This window comes from Mobula hypostoma, chromosome 20 (assembly GCF_963921235.1).
Source record: "Mobula hypostoma chromosome 20, sMobHyp1.1, whole genome shotgun sequence".
In the NCBI taxonomy this organism is placed as follows: domain Eukaryota; kingdom Metazoa; phylum Chordata; class Chondrichthyes; order Myliobatiformes; family Myliobatidae; genus Mobula; species Mobula hypostoma.
In genome coordinates, this window is record NC_086116.1 from 22,930,021 (window position 1) to 22,953,268 (window position 23,248).

General features: G+C 39.9%; 1 protein-coding gene across 11 annotated transcripts in view; it reads right to left on the bottom strand.

Moving 5' to 3' along the window:
* anks1b (ankyrin repeat and sterile alpha motif domain containing 1B) overlaps window positions 1–23,248 on the bottom strand; it is an 870,400-nt gene that overhangs the window by 577,182 nt on the left and 269,970 nt on the right. For all 11 annotated transcript variants that reach the window (XM_063072533.1, XM_063072513.1, XM_063072522.1 and 8 more), the window contains one exon: window positions 6,008–6,164. In XM_063072533.1, coding sequence (XP_062928603.1) covers window positions 6,008–6,164 — 157 coding nt within the window. The remainder of the gene's footprint in view (window positions 1–6,007; window positions 6,165–23,248) is intronic.

Below are 23,248 nucleotides of genomic sequence, written 5' to 3' on the forward strand. Positions count from 1 at the left end.
AATTTTCATCTTGTTAAACCATTCTCTTGTCTTTCGGATCACCATCTTGTTGCATTATCTAACTTATAATAAGTTTCAGGCGACAGACTGCTACCCTGACATTCTCCTGTAAAATGTCTTGATACAATTTTGAATTCATTGTTTTCGCAACAACTGTAAGCTGTCCAGGCCCTGAGGTAGCAAAGCAGCCCCAAGCCATGATGCTCCTTCCACCATGCTTCACATTTGAGATGAGGTTTTGGTGTTGCTGTACAGTGCCATTTTTCCTCCAAACATAGCAATATGCATTTGTGCCAATAAGTTCAACTTTTGTCTCATCTGTCCACAGAACATTGTCCCAGACCATTATGGAACATCCAAGTGGTCTTTTGCAAACTTGAGACCTGCAGCAATTTTTTTTTCAGAGAGCAGTGGTTTGCTTGGTGGTGTCCTTCTATGCACACCACTCTTGTTCAGTGTATTTCTTATAGTGGACACATGAACAGAGACTTTAGCAAGTTCTACAGATTTCTGCAGTTCTTTTGCTGATACCCTTGGGTTCTTTATCACCTCCTTCGCCATTCCATATTGTACTCTTGATGTGATTTTTGCAGGATGCCCACTCCTAGGGAGAATAGCAACAGTACTGAATTTCCTCCATTTGTACACAATTTCTCTTACTGTGGACTGATGTACACTCAGGTCTTTAGAAATGCTTTTGTAGTCTTTCCCAGCTTCATGCATCTCTACAATTCTTCTTCCAAGGTCTTCTGAAAGTTGCTTTGATTGAGGTATGGTGCACATAGACAGATCTTTCTTGAGAAGAGTAGGCTCTGTTAGTAAGCTGACTTTGTGTGTCTTTTTTATAGGGCAGGGCACCTCTACAACCCACACCTTCAGAATTATCTTATTGATTGGAGCACCTGACTCCAAATAGCTTTTCTAAAGGCATTACCCCAGAGGTGCACATACTTTTTCCAACAAATACATGTAATCTGGAGAAATTTCTGAAACGCAGGTCCGCTGCCGCTGTTACTGGGCAATCAAGAATCTTCCGAGGGAAGGCCCCAAAATCCCCGGCTTTGCCTGCTGTTGGCAACCGAGATTGAGGTCGAATTGCTCGGATATAGGTGGTGCTCGGTACTCGGTGTCGGATTGCTGATCGGAGGCTCGAAGTTTTCAGACGACTCAGAGTCGGACTGTGGTCGGGCATGGCAGGGAGAGTTTTTCTTCCTTCTCCCGTCTGCGTGAGATGTGGGACATTTGAGAGACTTTGAACTTTTTACTGGGCCATGGACTGTTCTTCATCAAGTTATGGTATTGTTGCACTGTTGTAACTATATGTTATAATTATGTGGTTTTGTTAGTTTTTTCCAGTCTTGGTCTGTCCTGTGTTTTGTGATATCACACCGGAGGAAATATTGTAACATTTCTTAATGCATGCATTACTAAATGACAATAAAAGAGGACTGCGTGTCTTCATAATCTAATATTGGATCAATTTCTCAATAAGTAAATGAACAAGTATAATTTTTTGTGTTATTTATTTAATTGGGTTCTCTTTATCTAGTTTTAGGACTTATGTGAAGATCTAATCACATTTTAGGTCATAGTTCTTCAGAAAAAGAGAAAATTCTACAGGGCTCACAAACTTTCTAGCATCACTGTATGTTTTTCTTGTGAATGTTGTGTACTAAGGTAGGTGCAAAGTATTGCAAGTAGGTGCAAACAAACATATACTTGTGCATCTGACGATTAACTCAACTTCAACTTAGGAGTTTGCGGAGATCCAGCATGACATCTATCTAAAACTTTGACAAACTTCTATGGATGTGTATATTGTTTGGCTGCATACAGCCTGGTATGGAAACACCAATGTCCTTGAATGGAAAATCATACATATATGAACTTTGATAATAAATTTATTTTGATACTTTGATATAAATTTCACAAAATAATGTTCTTAAGTATTGCTGTTGTGATACAAAATTGATTTTCTGTTATGAAGCAAGCATCTGAGATAAAAGGCACATGCTATTTAGATGTTAGGTAGATTTAAAAGATCTGATTAGGACTCCAAAAAAGCTGGTGATGACACATCAGCACGATGGGTAAAATAAAGAATGTGCCTGTATGATTTCCATCTGTATCTAACACTGAACCAACACGTTAATGAATATGAACTCCTTTATAAAATCTGATAAGAGTCTGATAAGATTTTAAGTTACCTAGCAAGAAATATACAATGTTCAACTACAAAGTGATTTTGTAACACAGGCACCAGAATGTTAGTGGTTTCAGAATCATAATCAGAATCAGCTTTATTAACACTGACATATGTTTTGAAATTTGTTGTTTCCCACCAACAGTACAGCGCAATACATAAAAAAGCTACAAGTTCCAATAAGAATATATATAAAAAAATAAAAAGTAGTGCAAATAGAGAGCAAAATAATGAGGTAGTTTTCACAGGTTCATGGGAATGCTAACACTTTCTGGTATGCTGTTTTTCAAAAGGAAGACAAGAATGATAAAAGGGTATAATTTGTCAGTTTTCAGTGCTGATAGCGTGAATGAAGCCAGATGAGGTGAAGCTTTCTTAAATTGTGATTAAATTTGTTATGGCTGAAGTGTTTATGGAAATTTCCAATACAATAACATGTTCTCCATCCCATGAATACTTCTTGGTAAGCAAGATATGGAAGAATTTACTAGGCGTTAACCAAATTAACCTCAAAACCTGTTAAAATTATTATAGGTTTCATGTGTCATACTTTAAGCCTACTAATACACAATTAATGTATAACAAAGCCACCTCGGGTATAGGTACTATCTAAATTGTACACATATCACACACAAGTCAAAAAAACAGTTCTGTTCCATTCACCTCACACTGTCATTGAACATACCCTGCTCAAAACATAGTAAATGTGTTCATGAGAACAGAATCAATCAAAATGACAAGCTTACTGCCCAGTCAAAAAAAAGTACCACATTTGCTTTTCCTGAACAAATATTTCCCTGATTTCCAATTTTACCTGTGGCTTAATCATCTCATGGAAAATGTATTCTAAAAATTATAAACACCTATTTAACAAGGTTTTGAAGTTAGTCCTAATCCTTGAACAAAAACTATCATGATTATGTGATTTAAATTTGACATTTAATTATTTTAGACCAATTGTCAACAAGAAATTGAGTTCACCAATCAATGACTATCTTGGTAATCTATTTACCTTTTAATATTGTGGCTTTGATCCCACACTAGGAGCTAAACTAATAACCTGAAGTGACAAATTCGGTGGTTGGCATCCATCTGTCTCGAAGATCAATGGGTGATAGAACATAGAACATAGAAATCTACAGCATATTACAGGCCCTTTGACCCACAATGTTGTGCCGACCAAGTAACCTACTCTAGAAACTGCCCAGAATTACCCTACCGCATAGCCCTCTATTTTTCTAAGCTCCATGTACAGCTCTCTTAAAAGACCCTATCGTATCCTCCTCCACACTGTCGCCGGCAGTGCATTCCACGCAACCACCACTCTCTGTGTGAAAAACTCACCCCTGACATCCCCTCGGTATCTACTTCCAAACATCGTAAAAGTGTGCTCCCTTGTGTTAGCCATTTCAGCGTTGGGAAACAGCCTCTGACTATCCACACAATCAATGCCCCTCATCATCTTATACACCTCTGTCAGATCACCCCTCATCCTCTGTCGCTCCAAGGAGGAAAGGCCAAGTTCACTCAATCTATTCTCCTAAGCCATGCTCTCCAATCCAGGCAACATCCCTGTAAATCTCCTCTGCACTCTTTCTATACTATCCACATCTTTCCTGTTGTGAGGTGACCAGAACTGAACACAATACTCCAAGTGGGGTCTGACCAAGGTCTCATATAGCTGCAACATTACCTCATGGCTCTTGAACTCAACAGTTGATGACTGCCAACACCCCGCATGTCTTCTTAACAACACTGTCAACTTGCACAGCAGCTTTAGAGTGTCCTACAGACACGGACCCCAAGATCACTCTAATCCTCCACACTGCCAAGAGTCTTACAATTAATACTATATTCTGTCTTCAAATTTGACCTACCAAAATGAACCACTTCACACTTATCATCATCGCAAGCCTGGGTGGAAGGTATGGAGAACCTGAGATGCCCGGTTGTCAAGATCCCCCTCTCGCCCTCACCAGTGTAGTCCAAAGGAAAACTTATGAAGCAATATGGTTGACATGAGCTGCCGAAAAGCGCTCAATGGTGTCCAGCCGCATTAAGGGCTCCACTCAGGATATGCTATCTAGGTTTATCTCATAGCCTCCGTCTCTCTTGAGGCTGCCCACAAGGCAGTGGGGCTATTTACCCATAGCTGATGATCTGGTTCATGAGCACCAGGGCGTGTCCACACACCGGTGGGCCTATGTGCTACATGAGCAGGGGCCAGACAAATTAATGCTACACAAATAGAGTGCTCTTTTACTATAAACACAGTTCGCTGACTAAGCCTTCAACTAAAACCCTCACTAACTGTTCCAGTGATCCGGACTGACCCTCTTAAATCTGTTCATCGTGAAAGATGGTTCGAATGTATGGACAACCTCACTCCCACTGCGACCAATATTCAAAAGAAGCTAAAGTTGTTATTTGTCTCATTGTGTTTTGTATAAATAAAGTATCCATCATATTATTTCCATCTAATAACATTCAAAGTAATGAACTGTACTCAAAAGCAAGTTACTAAAACCAAGATAAGTTAAAAGATGCCAGATGTTTTCCATGTCCTGTGTTGCAAAATTTGCAGATGGTACTGTTTTTGCAATAATATTCATGTTGCGAGGATTGGAGCTCAAAGGTACAGTTTGTCCAGAGATCTGGCAAAAACAAAACAAAGAATTTGAAGGCTGAGGTAGAAAGCACATGATTTGGAATGAAAAGTGTTGTCCAGCCTCAAGTCCCAAAGGAAGAATGCAAGACATGCAAATAGTACAGAAGATAATCATAAGGACAATAACAGTATCAGAGACTGCACAGAAATACATCGATAAACAAATATAGTGTGCAAATGGGAATAATTCCCAAGAAGTTGTTCCAATTTCTAATTTGAGGGGAGACTTGATATACACAAAAATGAGGGGTATAGACAAGGTAAATGCAAGTAGATTATTTCCAGAGGTTGGGTGAGACTACAACTAGAGGTCATGGGTTAAGAGTGAAAGGTGAAATGTTTAAGGGCAGGATGAGGGACAACTTCTTCACTCAGAGGGTGGTGAGTGTGCAGAATAATGCCAGTTCGATTTCAACATTTAAGAGAAATTTGGAGAGGTACATGGACGGGAGGAGAATGGAGAGCTAAGGTCCAGATGAAGGTCGATGGCACTAAGCAGATTAATCATTCAACTTGGGCTAGATGCTGTAGTGTTCAATGACCTTGACTCTATGATTTCAGTTATTGTGATACTGCAATATTATGCATCCATTTAATCCTTTTACCAATGAAAATATTTCAACATTCCAAAATCAACTGCAAATCCAAAAATTTACCAGGTGATGATGACAATTGAAAAGCATTTGCTATAAAGGAAATCAATCAATAGCATAAATTGTTATACATTCTATAAAGCAGACAATTAACAAAAGAAAGCCTAGACCTGAAGAATCCATTTAACACACAAGGCTAATAATCCAAAGCGGTCATCAGACTACAATAATCACTTGGGGCATCCAAATGCAGAGACACAAACCTATGCTTCACAGAAAATATAATGTTGTCCATCTGAGGGAGATAATTCAACTCGCAACCAACATAACAGACAAGACTTAAACTTCACTGAAAGGATATCTATAAGATTTTCTCTGTTAAAATCTTAAAATTATATTTTGTTGTGCAACCTCAAAAGTTAATTCACTAAAACAATTTCGGCATCCCAAACCATAGCATTCAAATGGTTAGAAAATGAGAAGATTGCAAACCAGTCTGCATCTCCCAGTGCTTCATATCTTTAAACTAAGAAGCAAGCCTACCTGCTCATTTACTCGTGAATGGGAAGGCCCATGATGGATTAGAATTTTTACAATGTCCATGTCTCCCTTCCAAGCAGCCAAGTGGAGTGGAAAGCAGCCCTTGTTATCTGCAACATTGGTGGAGGCCTCGTACTGAAGCAGCTTCAGAACGACATCCCTGCAAGAAACGAGTCAAAATATAGACAACATCAATGACCTAAAATGTGACAGAAGAAAATATGAAAGAGCTCCTGAATCTAAACAGATACAGTCTAGGATTATCACTTCTGAAGAAATCATTGTCACTTTTGTTTTTTTCTTGCAATTTTTACCCAGAATTGATTCACACTGAGTACTGTGGATGCGACCTAATATGGTAACAATGAATCAGGCAACATCACATCAATGACACATATTGGGTGGCAAAAAGTAAGAGATCTATACTAATAAAAGTGAAGCAAAATGCTGCAGATCCTGGAAATACTCAACAAGTCAGGCACTACATGCAGAGAAGAAAACCAAGTTAACATTTTGGATGGGGGACTTTTCAAAGTACCGACAAAACACTATTAAGCTGAAACTAAACTATTTCTTTCTTTAAAATATCACCTTATTCGCCACCACAGGGCTGTGTACTGAGCCCATCGCTCTACTCTCTGTTCATACAACTGCACAGCCAAACACCTGAGAAATCATATTTCCAAGTCCACCGATGACATGGCAGCGGTGGGGCTCATCACCAACAACAATGAGACAGCCTACAGAGAGGAGGAGGAAGAGCTCAAAGTCTGGTGCCAAACAAATAACCTCTTCCTCAATGTCAGCAAGACAAAGAAGATGGTTATCAACTTCAAGAGGACTCGCACCACCACGACTCCCTCTACATCAGCAGCACAGCAGTGGGAACTGCAGGCAGTTTCAAACTCCTGGGAGTGCAGATCACACACAAACTCTCATGGTCCCAGAACACATCCTACACAGTCAGGAAAGCTCATCAATGTCTCTACTTTCAGAGGAGGTGGAAGAGACCTGGACCTTACACATTCATACATTATTTTGCAGATGCACAGTGGAGAGCATCCTAACATGCTGCATCACAGCTTGGAAAAGAAATTGCACTGCAGTGAACAGGAAGGCTCTTCAACAAGAGTCAAAACTGCCCAACATATCACTGGTGCCAGCCTACCCTTTATCAAGGACATATGTACAGAAAAGTGCAAGTAAGATCATGAAAGATTCCACTCACCCTGCTCATGGGCAGTTTGTCTCGCTCAGAGAGAAGTTTACATAGCATCCACACCAGGACCACCAGACCCAAAAAGAGGTACTTTCTCCAGGCAGTAAGGCTCACCTCTACTTTAATTTTCTTATCAGTGACACCTTATGTACAGACACTATTGTGCCAAGTGTCACTTTATGGACATGCAATCAATCTATGTATATAAGCTCATAAGCTATGCTGTGTATTTATATTTATCATTTAAAAAAAAATATTGTGTTCTTTATCTGTTTTTTGTGCTGCATTGGATCTGGAGCAACAATTATTTTGTACTGGAAATGACATTAATGAAGCCAGAATACTGCATCTTGACTCGTCCAAAATTTCATGATTCCATCTTTGATAATACAATATCAGTGAACCAGACTGCATTGACGGCTGGCCAATGGGTCCATGGAGAAGTGTGCACATTAGTGCGTGTTGGACATCTATGCCTGTACCATGCAATGCAGCTCAGATCGCAGTGGAGATCTGAGGCAGGCTCACCACTCTCTTATTCTATCTGTGGACTTGCCTTTAAATGTAGAGGGGGTTCCCTAATAATGTGAGTAGAATGGCCAGAAACAGATTTATCTGGCCTTAGAACTAAACTGTATGTCAGGCATTTCAGTACATATTACAAAGCCATTCAAAAGAACAGAGGATTATTACAAACAGAAACAGGAATAGACCAGTTATCTCTTAGTGTTTGCACCACCAATTAAACCATGGCTAATCTTTAAAGAGATCTTTTTAGAGAAACAAGATAATGCCAATAAGTGGCTACATTTTGTATGCAGCTCCAAAGGACTCACCAAATATTACTATTTAGGACTACGACAGCTGAGATCCACAGTCATTGCCATGGGTACTGCAATAAGCAACACTGTTTTCAGACACTTAAACAGTCTATCGATTCTCAAAATTGGCAGACCCCAGAAGGTAGACTAAGGTCACAAGTGCAGTTCCGCTTTAAAAAAAAACTGAAGCGCGGAAGGTGTGCTGGGCTGCAGGTATAATTGAAACACAGAGGCCTTAGACACCCACTCCCAACTATCCTGCTGGCGAATGTACAGTCTCTGGAACATAAAACTGAAGATCTCAGAGCAAGATTACAGTACCAGTGGGACATAATGGACTGCTGTTGTACTTTGCTTCACAGAGACATGGCTCACCCCTGTCATGGATGCAGCACTGCAGCCTGATAGCTTCACCATTCACCGCAAAGACAGGATATCTGAGACTTTTAAAGGTAGAGGAGGTGGAGTATTCTTTATGATAACTCATTGTAGTACACTGATGTGGCGGTTCTGTCTAAATCCTGCTCACCTGACCTGAAACATATAGCGGTCAAGTGTCATCTGTTTTATCCACCATTATCCTGGTTTATTCCACCTCAGGTCAAAGTCAGGCAGGCACTGGAGGAGCTCAGCACTGTGTTCAGTAGTCACGAGACCTTCCCTATCGTTGTGGGGGATTTCAACCAGCCAATCTGAATAAGTCTCTGAACAACTACCACGGGTCGATGAATTAACATTCAATGTTTAGAGTCGAGACCCTGGCAGCCCTTTATTCCTTTCCACAGATGCTGTCTGACCTCCTGAGTTCTTCCAGCATTTTGTATGTGTTATACTCAATAACAGATGTCCACACCCTCCTGGGACAAGAATTCCAAGAAGTATTCGTTTTCTTGTCTAGTTAGAAAATGCCTGTCAACCTTAAAAATGTAAATTAAGGTGAGTGGCCTGTTTGATATTATATCAATTACTACGAATTCTTTAATGAGCTTATACCAACTGATTGTTCCTAGGAGAATTTATTATATTTTACTTTTTTTTAATTACCTATTGTTTTTCAACTGTTTCTAAATACCTCTTGAAATAGGGATCAGTTTTATTTGTCACACACTGAAAACATACAGTGAAATACGCTGCTTACATCAAATCAAATCAGCAAGGGTTGTGCTGGGCAGCCCGCAAGTGTAACCATGTTTCAGCACTAACATAGCATGCCCACAACTCACTAACCCTAACCGTATGTCTTTGGGATGTGAGAGGAAACCGGATCACCCACAGCACACCCATACGGTCACGGAGAGAACGTACAAACTCCTTGCAGACAGCAGTGTGAACTGAACCCTGATCTTACAGCTAATGCTATAAAGTGTTGTGCTAGCTGACACGTGACCGTGCCACCCCTCGGATTATTAGATATATTTTATAATAATGAAAGGGCTTCTTGGCAGTTTGAGCCATGGCAAGACCATTGGGACTTGTGAAATAACAAGGCAGTATGATCTCTAAGTTATTGGGAGCAACTGCACCTGAAGGTTAGGATGGTCAGGCGGTTAGTGAGGGAGATGGGACTACTGAGAATGGGTCGAGTCCAGCCCTGTATGGCCAATGATCCATGGAATGCAGTCTGCAAATGCCAATGGAATGTAAAATAGAGTGACAGTGGTATGAACAACAAAAATAAGTAACAGATCAAAGGTTGACCTATGGAATTCTAAAAACTCCCCACAAATCAGATAACAAGGAATGCAACCACTCTGCTAATTTTGTTGCCAAGACTAACTAGAGTTGTTTGGATAGTCTTAACCTCACTTCACTAAATGCAAGCAGAGGAATACTTCACATAAATTCTTACTGGCTGCATAACTAACTAGCTGGATGGGCGGGGGGGGGTGCTACTGCACAGGAGCGAAATATGCTGGAGAGAGTTGTAAACTTAGTCAGTTCCATCATGGGCACTAGCTTCTGTAGTATCCAGGACATCTTCAAGGATTTATGCCTCAAAAAGTCGGCATCCGTCATTAAGGATCCCATCACCCAGGACATGCCTTGTTCTCATTGCTACAATCAGGGAGTAAGTACAGAAGCCTGAAGGCACACACTCAACAATTCAGGAACAGCTTCTTTCCCTCTGCCATCAGATTTCTGGATGGTCATTGAACCCATGAACACTACATTACTACTTTTTTATTTCTATCTTTGTACTTCTTATTTAACTATTTAATATAAATATATTATACACCTACAGAAATTCACATCTTTTCTATTACCATGTATTGCATTGTATTGTTGCTGCAAAGACAAAAAAAAGGCGCTGCTGGTATGAATCTTGATTCTGATTCATCCTCATGAAGGGCGTGTGAATGATTCAAAAGTACTCTGTTGCGCCAGTAGAATGTCTAAGCGTCTGAGTATTTGTATGGAATCGTCCCTTCCTCCATCAGCCCTCACTGACAGCAACAAGGAGACGGTGGCAGCAGTCTTAATGCCAGATTTATGGAATTCCTCAGGCAGTACTCTTCGTGTTACAAATGTGAAAGAAATATTTAGATTTTTTTGAACACGGGAAATATTTCCAACTCAACAACTGGGATCATTTCCTGGTTTTCCCTTCACTCTTTTCCCAGGAATATCCTGACTGCCCCCTCTCCCAGTTTCACCAATCACCTGCCACTTTGTACTACTTTCTCCCCTCCTCCCACTTTCTTAGTCTGACTCCTTTCCCCTTCCTTTCCAGTCCTGATGAAGGGTCTCGGCCCAAAACATCGACTGTTTACTCTTTTCCATAGATGCTGCCTGACCTGCTGAGTTCCTCCAACATTTTGTGTGTTGCTAACTGCAGATACTAATAATGGATATATCTATTGCAAGAAGTGCTTTTACCTACCATCTGCTAAAAGGAAAAAAATGTGGTATGTGATATGTAAATTTAAATAAAATTTCTCTTTCAGTTCTATACTATGTCAATAAATATCTCTCACATCATACATGGCAGGACATAATGAGTACAATATGATATTCACCACAATTCATTTGAAATCAAAAACAAAATCAAAGGAATCTCTACTTAGAATAAGATCCAGTAATGATTATTGGTTACTGTCCGGTGACCCCTACTGGGAAATTAGTTTATGTGCACAGAAGGCAAAGGTTAGTTTGGATCATTTATTATATGCCAAAAATTTTAATTCCGATTCCATTCCCATCCTGACATATCGGTCTATGGCCTCCTCTTGTGCCAATACAAGGCACCTTCAGGATCGAGCAGTAACACCTTATATTCCGTCTGGGTAACCTCCAATCTGATTGCATTAATAACAATTTCTCCTCCTAGTAAAAAAATGTTTTTTCCCTCTTCTTCTATTCCCCACTCTAGCCTCTTATCTCTTCTCACCTGCTTATCACCTCCCCTGGGTCCCCTCCTCCTCCCATGTCTCCTATGGTCCACTCTTCTGTCCTATCAGACTCCTTCCTCTCCAGCCCTTTACCTTTCCCACCCACCTGGCTTCACCTGTCATCTTCTAGCTATCCTCTTTCCCCTCTCTCCCCCCCCCACTTTTTTATTCTGGCGTCTTTCCCCTTCCTTTCCAGTCTTGAAGAAGGGTCTTGGTTCGAAACATCGACTGTTTATTCATTTCCATTGGCGCTGCCTGATCTGCTGAGCTCTTCCAACATTTTGTGCGTGCTGCTTTGGATTTTCAGCATCTGCAGAATTTCTCAAGTGTATTATAATCCTAGTGTAACAAAGACCAGATAAAGAAAAATGTTGTGGTTTGGGATATTTTTGGAAAAGAAGTTAGGATTTAAAAGCAAAGCGAATTCTCCTTCAGTTACCAATATACTGAAGTGATAGGGATCTGCTTCCTCCATCAACACTAAACAATTGGGTAAGTTGTTGGGCCGTCTCACTCATGAAACTCCCCAAATCAGAATTGTGCTGGGAAATATCCAGTTCTGGGGGCCAGTTCTACACTCAAAGCTTCCTACAAAATTAGCAACATTCTGAGTTACTCCAAGGAAATCTTGATCCATAACCTCTCAAAATGAAGAAGGAACACTTGGAACGGCAGTGAGAGACTCAAGGAAGCTAGAATCCCTTTTCTCTATTGGCAGGGAAATTAAACACAGAAATAGATTTACAAACACACACCTCAGGAGAAGCAACATCTTTCCCTACACCTTGTCCCTCGCCAGCTTCCAGGAACCTAAACAGCTGTTCCAGTCAACTGCTCCAATCTCATCTGATATTTGGTGCTCTTGATGTTCCTGCCTCGACATCGGCAAGATCAACTGCAGACTGTGTGACCCCTTTGCTGAGCACCTGTGCCCCGTCCATGGTGACAATCTTGAGCTCCCAACCGCAAGCTATTTTATCTCCTCTCTCCATTCCCACATAGACCTGTCTGTCTCAGCCTCCCCGACTATTGATACTATGAAAATAGGGATGTGGGTAACCTGAATTTGGTAGAGAGATTTGGTAAGTAGATATTGATAGCGTCGGGTTGTCGATTACCTAGGTAGAATATGAGTTGCTGTTTCTCTGGATTTGTTTGCTCTCACCTTGGCAGTGGGGAAGGCTGAGACAGGCAGGTCCATGTGGGAATAGAGAGAGGAGTTAAAATAGCTTGCAGCTGGGAGCTCAAAGTCCCTTACTCTCTCATTCTAATCCACCAGGCCCTCTCCCAAAACCTTTCTTTCCGAAACCATCTTCTGTCCCTTCCTCTATCTCATCCACCTACCTATCACACACACACAATTTACTGGGTCCCATATGCCCTTCTCCTACTGTTCCCATCTTCCCACCATCCCTTCCTTCCTTCCTTATCAGATTCCATAATCTGTATCCCATGGTAATCTCCACTAATCATCTCCCAGCTAATATCACTGTCTCTATCTTTCCTCCATCACTGGGCTCCAGCTGACCATCAACCTCTCCTCACCAGAATCCCCATTTCACTTGCTTGCTCCTGCCTCACCCAGCCCCTCATCTTTTTATACCGGCCATCTTCCTGTTATACTCTCTGAACTACTGCAGGGACTCAACCTGAAACATAAATCATCAGATCCACAGATGCTGCCTGACTTCCTCCTGCAGTCTTTTGCTATTGATCATGTTGGATCATAATTATCCTTTACAATATTGTAAAGAATCCAAACTTTTAGAAGAATGGTAAGCAACAATAGTAACATAAAAACAGAAAACCTATCTCCCTGTAGTTTGCTTTCAGGACCTCCTCCCTTTTCCTACCTATGTCATTGGTAGTAATTGAGTCATTGAGAAGTACAGCAAGGAAATCAGACTTTTGGTGCACAAGTCCACGCTAACCATCAAGCACCCATGTTTACACTAATCCTACCCTAACTCATTTTGTTCTTTCTTCATTCCCATCAATTCTCACCTGGGTTCAATCACTCATCTCCATGAGGAACAATTTACAACAAATACTTAGCCCACCAACCCACATATTTCTGGAATGTAGTCGGGCAATAGGCCAACCACAGGAAACCAATACAGCCACAAGGAGAACATGCAAAATTTCCACTAGGTCAGGATTGAATCCAGATCACTGAAACTGCGATGCAGCAGTTCTACCAACTGTGCTGCCAAATTTCTGACAAAAACATTGTAAGCCATTTCACCAATCCAATAATCTAATATATCTCCAACACCCAGGACCGAATAAATTACAAATTGTCAGAATCAGAATCAGGTTTATTATCACCGGCATGTGTTGTGAAAATGTGTTAGATTAGTCCACATAAACTCTATATATACTAGGCCATTTGAAATGATGCCCCTTTAACTGTAAGTTAGTTCTTAAAAGTATTTCGTTTAATTTGACTGATCCAATTACTTAGGCTTTACAGTTCTTACGTAATGTGCTGAGTTATTCAGTAAGGAAGTTTGGCACTTCCACTTAACTATTTAAATTAGCATATCAGGTAGGCACCTCATGAACTACTGCAGCTCTGTTTAATATATTCAACCTTCTTCTACAATGCAACTTGAAAAGACTAACAGGTGTTTCAATGAAGAGGGAAAAAGCAAATTAACCTAGTTGCTTGAGGTCAAGTGCAGGGAATTAGTGCTTAACCAAGCCATAACATTGTTCCAGGCAGTGGTGTAGTGGCATCCACACCAAACTTCGAGGCGAGTGGTCGAGGTTCAAATCCGGCCAGCTCCTTGCACACTTTCCATCTGTGCTAGGTTGAGTGTCGAGCTAGCGACTGCGCCTCGTAAAACAAAACAGACAGAAATGCTAATGGAACAGCAAGGTGCACTACAAGGTGCAGAAAGGAATAAAAACCACAAACCATAACTTTCATACTGTTGCCCACCTCCATGTAAATTAAATAATTGAATTGATATTTCTAACATTACACTAGACACCCTGATACTTCTGGGTGTACCTTGTGGATTTTGGGCCATTGATCATGAAAGTCAACATGAAATTTCCCTATCACATACCATTTTTAAAAAATTGCCTATATTTGTTAGTTTAATTCATAATTCAAGTCAGAATAATTGACAGCAAGATTAAGGAAGGCATTTTTGCCGGTCCACAAATGAAACGGGCCATCAGTGACGGGCAATTCAAAGTACTTCTAGCAGGACTGGAGAAAATTGCATGGAAGGCATTCAAGGATGTTGAAAATTTTCTTGGCAACTACAGAGCACTAAACTATGTACAACTGGATGACAACATGCCCCAAGCATACAAAACCATGAGGTGCAACTTGTCACTAAGGATTCATTTTCACTATTTCCATTTAGATTTCTTCCCTACAAATCTTGGCACTGTCAGTGGCGGGCATGGTGAAAAGTTTCACCAGGACATTGCGGTCATGGAGAAATGGTATCAGGGCAACTGGAATCCATCAATGCTGACTGATTATTGTTTGACACTTAAGCAAAAAGCCTCAGACACAGAGTACAAATGAAAATCATCAACAAAACATTTTTAGCTCAGTTGAACTATTGCAAAGCGTCAGCACTGTTATGCAATTAAACACATTATGTTCAATTAAAGTTAATTTCTTGTTTCTTCAAATTCCTACGTGATACAAGTAGTCTGAAATTATACTTGTGTTCAACTTCAAGAAATCATAAACGAAAACAATTCTGAGGAAGCGACAATTTCGAAAAAAAATTGTCCCATGTTACCTTATGCTTTGAAAGCAGTATGAAGTTCCAATCATCCTTGAAACAATATCTTATACATTATAACATATGCCCAACAAAGTGTAAAAACCCATCAAGTGAAGTTCCTTTTGGACTGGGACAGTTACATTTCAGATTGTTTTCAACAGCAAAAGTAACTATGCACAGTCTAAAAGCAAAATACATGTGCTTCAGATATAGGATTTCACTCAACACCTCTAGCTTCAGCCTCAACACCTTCTGTTCCACTGCATTCATACCACCCTGGGAGAACTGGGTTAATGCTAGCTCATCAAATCTCACAACTAATCCAGGCGGGTGGTAGAGGAGATTTTATCAAGGATGTACTCATCCTGATGAAGTTCTTTAGCTACAATTTAACCATATCTCAAGCATATTAAATAAAACACAATGAGAAGTTTTAAAATAAATCATTTATTGCTTTTGATGATATTCAGAAAAGATATTCACCAGTTTATCATGTAGTAAAAAAATCATAACGCTGAATATTTATCTTAGCCAAATACTTTAATAGAAAAATGTTCAGACTTTGATCACACTTAACTTGGAGGCAGTTAAAAGAAACTGGACTTAATACCACATGTTTAAAACCAAAATGGGCACATTTTGTTATAACTCAGAGGATAGCTAAGTAATTTCCAACAGATGAGACAATGGCGGTTCCAGGATTTTCGAAGTATATAGACGAGACTTTAGTTCTAGTGTGAGGCAGTGTTACTTGTGACTCTCACGTCTCACCCCACTGCAGATCTCTGCACATTAATAGGAACTAGTTTATAAAGGATTCCTGCTAGCTACGGCTACAAGGAAATATTCAGATTGGCAGATCTTGTACTTCATCTTCTCAGAGGAACATGAGAGTTCATTTTCCAGGAATCCACATAAAATGTAGAATGCTGACATAAATGTAGTCAGCAAAGTTCAATGCAGATACAAGCAGGATGGAATAACAATTGTCAAGCTAGTCAATAAAAAAAAGATCAACTTCAAATAGATGGGAACATTATAGAAGTTTGCTCAGTCTCAGCATTTCCATGCCATGGAATCTATAGTGTTAGCTGTAACCCCACTAATTAAAATCTGATTGAAGCTACTGTAATTGGCGCCACGGTAGTGTAGTGGTTACTACAACGTTATTATAACTTGGTGCGTTGGAGTTCAGAGTTCGATTCTGGCCTCCTCTGTAAGTAGTCTCCGTACATCCTTCTCATGGAATGTTTGGGTTTTCACCTGTCCTCCACTTTCCTCCCACAGATCAAAGACATACTGGGTAGGATAACTGGTCATTGTAATTTGTCCTGTGATTAGGTTACAGCTAGTGTAAGCATTATTAAGCAGGCAACAGCCCCAATTCTACTATAATCATGTATAAACCAATTACCTCTTAAAATTGAAGCCCTGTGGCAGTGAGGCAGTGATCTACTGAATCTGACATAGTGTAATGGCTTGGGTTTAGGTATGGATGCTGTTGGAGGTTGATAGCTGCTTTCCCTATTTAGATAGTCTCTCAAAATGGAGGATGATTAGCCTCCACTCCAGTTCTGTTAAGTTCTGAGGTGACTGATCAACCGAGTGCAGGGCCTGCTCACACTACCACATAATGGGCAAGAGGAAATGCAATGCCTATGACATGTGGACTTCAGTCTCCATTCCAAGTGTTCCTTCTTCACTACAAGAGGTTATGGAGCAAGAATTCTCAGAAGTCACAGAGACTTTTGCAGGAAGCTTTGAATGCAACTTTGAAGATACAGCTCTTGTCTACTGGTAAGAGCATTCCTTTTGAGTGTCAGTGAATGATACCGCCTGCCCAACAGAGATGACAGACTCTAATTAGGGCCTTGATGCTAATGATGTTGCCCTAAAAGGGAATGCTGACATAGGTTTGGCCATCTGTCACATACCGAAAATGATAGCACATTGGGGAGCCACCTCCAAGCCGCTGCTTTCTCCAAATTTATTCATGGATTAGTAAATCCCTCCTAAGAGGCAGGTTGAGAATTTCATTGTGTTAATCACTGAGTTAGAACAAAACTGTGGACCTTCCCAAGCAAGATGAGAACACAGTATACTGGAGGAGGCTAAAGAATTCACTAGGAAATCTATCAAACAATGCAATCTCACAGGCGCATCCATAACTCTTTCTGTGACAGATTATAATTGTGTTGTTCTACAAACGTAATTGTAGATTCAGAATCTGTTTTGTAAACATGATAGCAATAGAAAGCTTTGCAAACATTGGATCTCTGAACCGTCCTGAAGACACTCAGGCCCCCTGAACACACGCTATTATTGTGGCCAGTGCACCCGATGCAACCTCCTCTACAATGGTGAGACCCTTCATAAACTGGAGAGAACTTCATTGAGAACCTCAGTAGCAGCCGCCACAAGCGGGACTTTCCGGTGGCCAAATATTTTAATTCCAACTCCCATTCTTGTTAAGATGCGTCAATCCATGGTCTCTTCGTGTGCCAAGATGAGGCCACCCTCAGGGTGGAGGAACAATACATTATATTCTGTCTGGGTAGCCTCCAACCTGATGGCATGAATATCCATTTCTCTTTCCAGTAAGCAAATTTCTACCCCTACCTCTATTTCCCACTCTGGCCTCTTACCTCTTCTCACCTAGCTATCACCTCCCCCAGGTATCCCTCCTCCTACCCTTTCTCCTGTGGCCCACTCTCTTCCCCCATCAGATTCCTTCTTCTCCAGCCTTTGACCTTTCTCATCTAGTTGTCTTCACCTTTGACCTTTCTCATCTAGTTGTCTTCACCTATCACCTTCCAACTTGCCTCCTTCCCTTTTTATTCTGGCATCTTTCCCTCTTCCTTCTCAGTCCTGAAGAAGGGAAGGGTCTTGGCCCAAAGCGTCGACTTTCCATAGATGCTGCCTGACCTGCTGAGTTCCTCCAGCATTTTGTCTGTGTTGCTTTAAACAAATTCACTAATTTTCTATTTTATTCTCTCAAAATGGACAAACCACATCATTTCTACATTATCAGAAGAACTAGCTATAAGAGTTGGTCGAAAGCTAGCTTGGTCCCACCTTCTCACACCTCAAGGCTTTTTTGCCTTCTGTGCGCTAAAACTCAGAAGTCTTGGAGTAATTTCTACTTGCCCAATAAATGCAGCTTCCACAACACTAAATAAAATGATTGATATCTAGGATAAATCTATTAATTTGATTCATACTCCAACCATCAGCACTGAACACCCATTACTTCACCAACAGCATTTCAGGAGCTGAAATGTGTGTTAGAGGGAAAATGAAGCCCATGTTTAACAATGTATAGAACATAGAAGAGTACAGCATGGGAACAGACCCATTGACCCACAATGTCTCTGCCAAATACAATAACAAATTAAACTAACTCCCTTCTGCCTGCATGTGATCCATATCCCTCCATTTGCTGCACATTTATGTGCTATCTAAAAGCCTTTTAAAGCTCCACTATTATTTCTGCTTCCAGTGCTCTGCTTGGCAGCCTGTTCCGCACTCCATGTAAAAATAACATTTTCTGCACATCACCTTTAAACTTTCCTCCTCTCACCTTCGACGTATGTCCTCAAGTATTTGATGTTTCTATCCTGAGAAAAGATTCTGACCGACTGTCTTAATTTTGGAAATGTTATCTGCTCTCTGACTCTCCAGAGAAATCAACCCCAAGTTTGTCCAAACTTTCCCTTGAGCTAATACCCTTTCATCAAGACAGCATCCCAGTAAACTAATTCTGCACCCTTTACAAAGTCTCCACCTCCTTCCTGGGATGACCAGAAATATACACAATACACCAATGACTTTTTTTCACTGTTATATCAATACCTTGACCAATGAAGCAAGCATTTATATAGACCTTCTTTACCACCCTATCTACAGTATTGTGCAAAATTCTTAAGGCACAATCACAGAGCAAGGGTGCCTAAGACTTGTGCACAGTATTGCAGTTGTCAACATGCAGCAGAGAGCGAGTTTATAAGTCTGGTGGGAGCAAAAGATGTTGGGAATGGTGAGGGTGGAGTGCTGCAGGATGGGCAGGGACAGGTGGCAGAGAAGAAATGGCAGGGGTGGGGGGAGGGGTGCAGACACTCTCAGCCCTGAGACATCAGCAAGGCCAATTGGCTTATTGATCATTACAAAATGTCTCTCTGGTGCATCCCGCTCCCTCCCCTCTCCCTTCCCTTTCCTAACCATGATTCCCTCTTCCCTGCCCCCTTCCCACTCTCGGTTCACAAGACAGATCTATATCAGAATCAGGTCATGTCATCACTCACATGTCATGAAATTTGTTTGTTTGCAGCAGTAGTACAGTGCAATACGTAAAATTACTACAGTACCATGCAAAAATCTTAGGCACTCTAGCTATATAATGTTGATTAGGACTTTTGCACAGTACTGTATATGCATGGCCACTTTCAGAGAGCGATGGACTTGTACTCCAAGATCCTTCTGTACATCAATGCTGTGTAGGGTCCTGCCATTAGCTGTGTAGTTTCCCCTTACATTTGACCACCCAAAGTGTAAACTTAGCTGAATTAAACCCCACCTTATCTTATTGTTTATCAATTATACTATAGTTAGCCATTGGGAGAGATTTAGCTTTGCATTTGCACGAAACAGCTGTGTCAGGCATTCTGGAAAATTACTATTCTTTCACTGTTTCCAGACACAGTTGGAACTCGGTCAACATAGAAACCCTTCCATGAAGTAGTGAATCACTACAGTTTATAGAGACTGATGTAGTTAATCTGACTTGGAATTGTTGTCATCCTTACTTATTTCAGATGAATGCAAAATTAGCTGAAACTATTTACTGATTTGTTTGCACTAATATTTCATTCGATTACTTGTTATTACTGGAATCAACAAAGAAAGCAACATATCTTGATGTTCATAAATGCTCTGTTGTTTGCAAATGAGTAACAAGGAATAAGGCCATGTCTGTGGTACAACTTCATTCCGTGAAAAGAAAATATTTGTCCACCTTATTTTTCTCTTTTGAGAGGTTGAGGATTTAGTTCAATATTTGAAAATATACCTAGTAGAGTCTGTCATTTTAATTCAGTAAATTAAAAGATTCTGTGGCTATTTTGTAAATTCATATTGGGCACTAAGTGGATACTTCAAAGAAACTGATTTCTGGTATGCTGTTGAGCTGGCTTTGGATTTGTGCATTGGCTGATGCTTGTTACTGAATTTATAAAAAAACATCTGCTCAGGAAGGCAGTTGAGAATGTGTTAGGGCCATACTATGTTCCTCGGAAAATCTTAGCATCTATTAAATCAACACTTGTAACATTTCAGGAGTTGGCATTTGATATTTAGTTATCTTATGACTGATTGAGAACAATTGTTCATACTTGTGACTGGTTGAAGGAGCAGGGGTCACAGATTCAAAAGGAAAGGTGAAAATAATGACAGGGGAAAGAGAGGTAAGGAAGAGAATGTGATTTTAGATCTTGATTTGCTCAGTAGATGAATACGAACATGCTTAAATTATAAAGGAATTATCCACTTAATTCATCCATCCAAAGGAACCCAAAATAGTTTACATGTTAGAATTGAGGACACCAAGATGTCACGATTTCAGGTTGTTGGTAGAGAATTCTGATGGCTCTGAGTTTTCTGCTGTTGTTTATTTTGTATTTTCTGCGCTTTATTAATTATAATTATCTGTATTGTTGTACTTTGGGGTTTTTAATAAGTTATTCTCAGGTCTTCTCTAGTTTACATTTAAGTTGCAATTGACCTTGAATACTTCCAATTAATTACCGAGACTTTGCAGATGTCCAATTAAGTACTTGGACTTTTGTCTCTTATTGGAATAGTTAGTTGTTAGCTTGTAAGTCTGGAGTTTTATAGACTAGGCACAGATTCTTCCGTGCCCTGGGGTGTATTTAAAGGGACAGAACAAACCCCTCATTTGCTCAGTTGTCTTGATCATTGCCTAGAGAAGTTCTGTCTAAGTTATCCAAGCCTTTGTAAGATGTACTGTCTTGCTTGGTCTCTTTTGTTAATAAAATTCCCAGTTTTGTTTAACCCTCCTGAGTCTCTGTGTGATCCTGTACTTGGGTCTAAAGATGAAGCATGATAAAGGAGATCAGAAAAAAATTCTGATCAATGAAAACAAAACTCTATCAACAATATACTATATTTTATCTTGTATCAATTGGGTCTACATGCTTTCATCCAAAAATGATGGTTTCATTTGCTGTAGTATTCTGGTTTTTCTTTTTTTTTGCTTCTTCTATGTTAAAGTTTAAACTCAGTGGCCTCCAGCAAAGACTAAAAAGTTTGTTTCTCCTATTAAGTTAAATATTTGAAAGACAGTAGAAAGCCATTCAGTCTATTATGGCTGTGCTATCCTACCTCATCCCACTTTCCATCTTCTGGTCTGTAGCCACATATTTGCTAAATTGGATAACTATATTACCTTTGCACATAATAATTCCTTGATTCCCATTGCTCAATGTGGGGATCTCATGTCTTTTCTAATCGTTCTAACCAAATGTTTATCAATCATTTATCTCTGATTTTTAATGTCAATGTTAAAGGAAAGCTCATAATTTATAAATCTTAATGAATCTCCTGTTCCTAAGAAAAGTATTTCCAATCTTTCTTCATCAATAACATCTCCAGCTTTGCCAATATCTACTTTATCTATTGTAGTCGTGATATTGTATCATCCATTGTAATATCTATTGTATTTCTTTGGTCTACTGTGAAAACCAATGAGAAAATGAATCTCAAGGTAGTGTGTAATGACATATACATACTTTCATAATAACTTTACACTGAACTTTCAACTTTGTACATCATTATCTACTCCGAGTATATCAAACTATTTAATATTTCCTCTCTCATTGTCTTTATCTTTCCTCTCTCATTAAGCAAATTCATATTACTCCTCAAATTTATCTAAAATACCTTCATTGATACTCTTTTCTATTAAAAAATCAGAAGGTATCATCTTAATCTTCTGACACTTGGAAATGCATTCCTGGCTCTTCTCATACCAGTTTTCCAATTTAAATGTCTTCTCTGCCTCTTAGAAACTACAACTAAATACTGTACACGGGTGCAGAACAACTGGAACACTTTGCACACCCCATCCAGGAGAAAGAACAGCTGCATTCACTACTGCGGTGACAGCAGGTTTAGTTGATCCCCACTCTCCCTTTAACTTCTGGACCTACACTTAAATCTGTCATAAACTGTTGCTCACACAAAATGCTGGAGGAACTCAGCAGGCCAGGCAGCATCTATGGAAAAGAGAACAGTCGACGTTTCGGGCTGCGACCCTTCAGAAGGGTCCTGCTGAAGGGTCTCGGCCCGAAACGTCAACTGTATTGTTTCCATAAATGCTGCCTGGCCTGCTGAGTTCCTTCAGCATTTTGTGTGTGTTGCTTGGATTTCTAGCATCTGCAGATTTCTTCCTGTTTGTAATAAACTGTTGCCGTTTTTTTTTGGTATCTCAGCTCAAAATCATTTTAGTTATTTCATCCATCAGAGCAAATCAGCCATTTTAGGCAGAGTGTGTATATATCAGGGTTAATGAAGTGATTTGCCAGTTGGCAAAATCCCTTTTCCTCAAAGACAGATTGTGGTTTGTTGTGCAAATGAACTTCTAGTGAATTGTTTCTTTCTGTTAAATGGACCAGATTGCAAATGTTACTGGTGTGAGATTACCAATATTTGCTTTGATAACAGAGGAATTTTGCTACAATCCCAACCTCTCTATTGAAAGAATGTGGGTAATATTGAAACAGTTTTAGTCACTGTCTTATGCATAATTCATAGATAGCTAAATATAGGAAGATATTTCAGAAGTAATGCCAATTACTAGAATTTAAAATATGCCTCCGTTCCCAGCTGGCTGATATATCACCACTCCCACAGTAGCACATATATAAAGCATCAGTTCATATTCAGAAAACACCCAAGGAAAGCAGTAAGCTTTTATGTTCTTCATGTGCTAGATAATTTTTTTAACGTTTGATTTATTACAGTTGCTCTATAATTTGGGACTATGC